At 36.2% G+C, this 1,443-nt stretch overlaps 1 protein-coding gene across 1 annotated transcript; it reads left to right on the top strand.

Annotated features, from left to right (window-relative positions):
- Positions 1-206: 206 nt before the first annotated feature.
- On the top strand, positions 207-965 carry LOC114531825. Its single transcript, XM_028553440.1, has one exon. It carries the CDS (start codon positions 207-209, stop codon positions 963-965), a length of 759 nt encoding a protein of 252 aa, XP_028409241.1.
- The last annotated feature ends 478 nt before the right edge of the window (positions 966-1,443 follow it).

Raw genomic sequence — 1,443 nt, 5'->3', positions numbered from 1 at the left:
AAGTAAAATACTTCAACTATTCTTTGGAAAAGCATGACAAGACTTTGAAAGGTGTCTGCTTTTCTCCTCAGAAGTATACAGAAATAAAAACCTTGGAGAAAACTAAAAGTCCTATAAAAGTGGAAAATTACAAATTTTCAACAAATAACGACATCATAATTGACCAGAAGTCGTCACTGTCACCTCTTGAAAACATCCCATTTGCCATGTCTAAAATCATAAAACCCAATGATGTGACCAATATTGTATCCCTGATGAATGTTACTGCAGAGCAGGTTATTACCCTCAAGGCTGAAGTAACACACGTTGCATCTGTGAAGAAAATTATCAGTCAACACCATGGTCAATTGCAGAAGCAGGAAGTAATGCTAAGAGATCCAACAGGAACTATCAAACTGGTATTATGGGAACAATACGTCAATACTCTTATTGTCAATACAACGTATATCTTGGAAAACATGAAATTGAAAGTCTACAACGACGAGAGATACCTCAACACACCGAAAGATGAAGACTTCAAACATACAGAAGTTGAGCCATTTCTACAGCCATTACCAGAAGCTGAACATGTCATTGATACACCGTCAATTTCCGGCAAAATAGTTGGCATTAAAGATGTAACCACTGCAACAGCGTGCACCTCTTGTGGAAAATTAACCCAACCATATCAGTCTTCAACCACGCTTGGCCAATGTGAAGCATGCAATCTCATACAAATTCTAAGCTCATGTAAACTTCATTGGTCCCTGCGCCTTCTGGTCAAGGCTTCAGATAATGTAACAAAGCGAAACATCACCCTTTATCACCAACAACTTCTTCAACTGCTCAGTGTTTTGAATATACACCTTGACCTTAATTCGGTTTCTGTTGAGGAACTTACCATTTCTCTACTAGAAAAGAACGCAGAAGTGAAAATTGATTATGAAGGAGGCAACAATAAACTCATAAACATTTCAAAATTATAAACAAACTGGTTTTCCAAACATTCTTTCCATTTTGAAGTTACTTGTTATTTTTAATTAAAAAAAAAGAACATGCATAGAGTATGAAAACTAACAGAGTATGAACTCGCTTTCAAAAAATTGTTCTTGTTCGAAGTTTTGTTATTTGAAAAAAAGAACATTGAACATATTATAAACCTATAATTTAGATATATTCAGATTTTGTTACGAAAAAAATAATAAAAATCGATATGTACATTTCGCAGCACTTCACTTTCTATTAGAAATTTCTAGTAAATAAAACTAGAGGAGTCATCGAGGAGAAATTGGAGAGCGCGTTAATGGGGGGCAAATTCAAGTGTTGCTAACGTGGTTGCTAAGGAGGCATTGATCTAGCCAATCAGCGCTTAGCTTAGCATCCGGGACTTGAATTTGCCCCCCATTATTGCGCTTCCTAAGCCTCCCTTTTTTGACTGATGTTTCTGATACCAATGCCTCCTCT

Source organism: Dendronephthya gigantea, unplaced genomic scaffold, assembly GCF_004324835.1.
Source record: "Dendronephthya gigantea isolate DGI-Jeju-01 unplaced genomic scaffold, DenGig_1.0 000075F, whole genome shotgun sequence".
Classification (NCBI taxonomy): domain Eukaryota; kingdom Metazoa; phylum Cnidaria; class Anthozoa; order Malacalcyonacea; family Nephtheidae; genus Dendronephthya; species Dendronephthya gigantea.
The sequence above is the reverse complement of the archived record's forward strand: the minus strand, read 5'-3'. Positions and strand labels throughout refer to the sequence as shown.

Excerpts from the sequence above, each read along its gene's own strand:
- LOC114531825 (XM_028553440.1), top strand. The coding sequence starts at position 207 with ATGTCTAAAATCATAAAACCCAATGATGTGACCAATATTGTATCCCTG.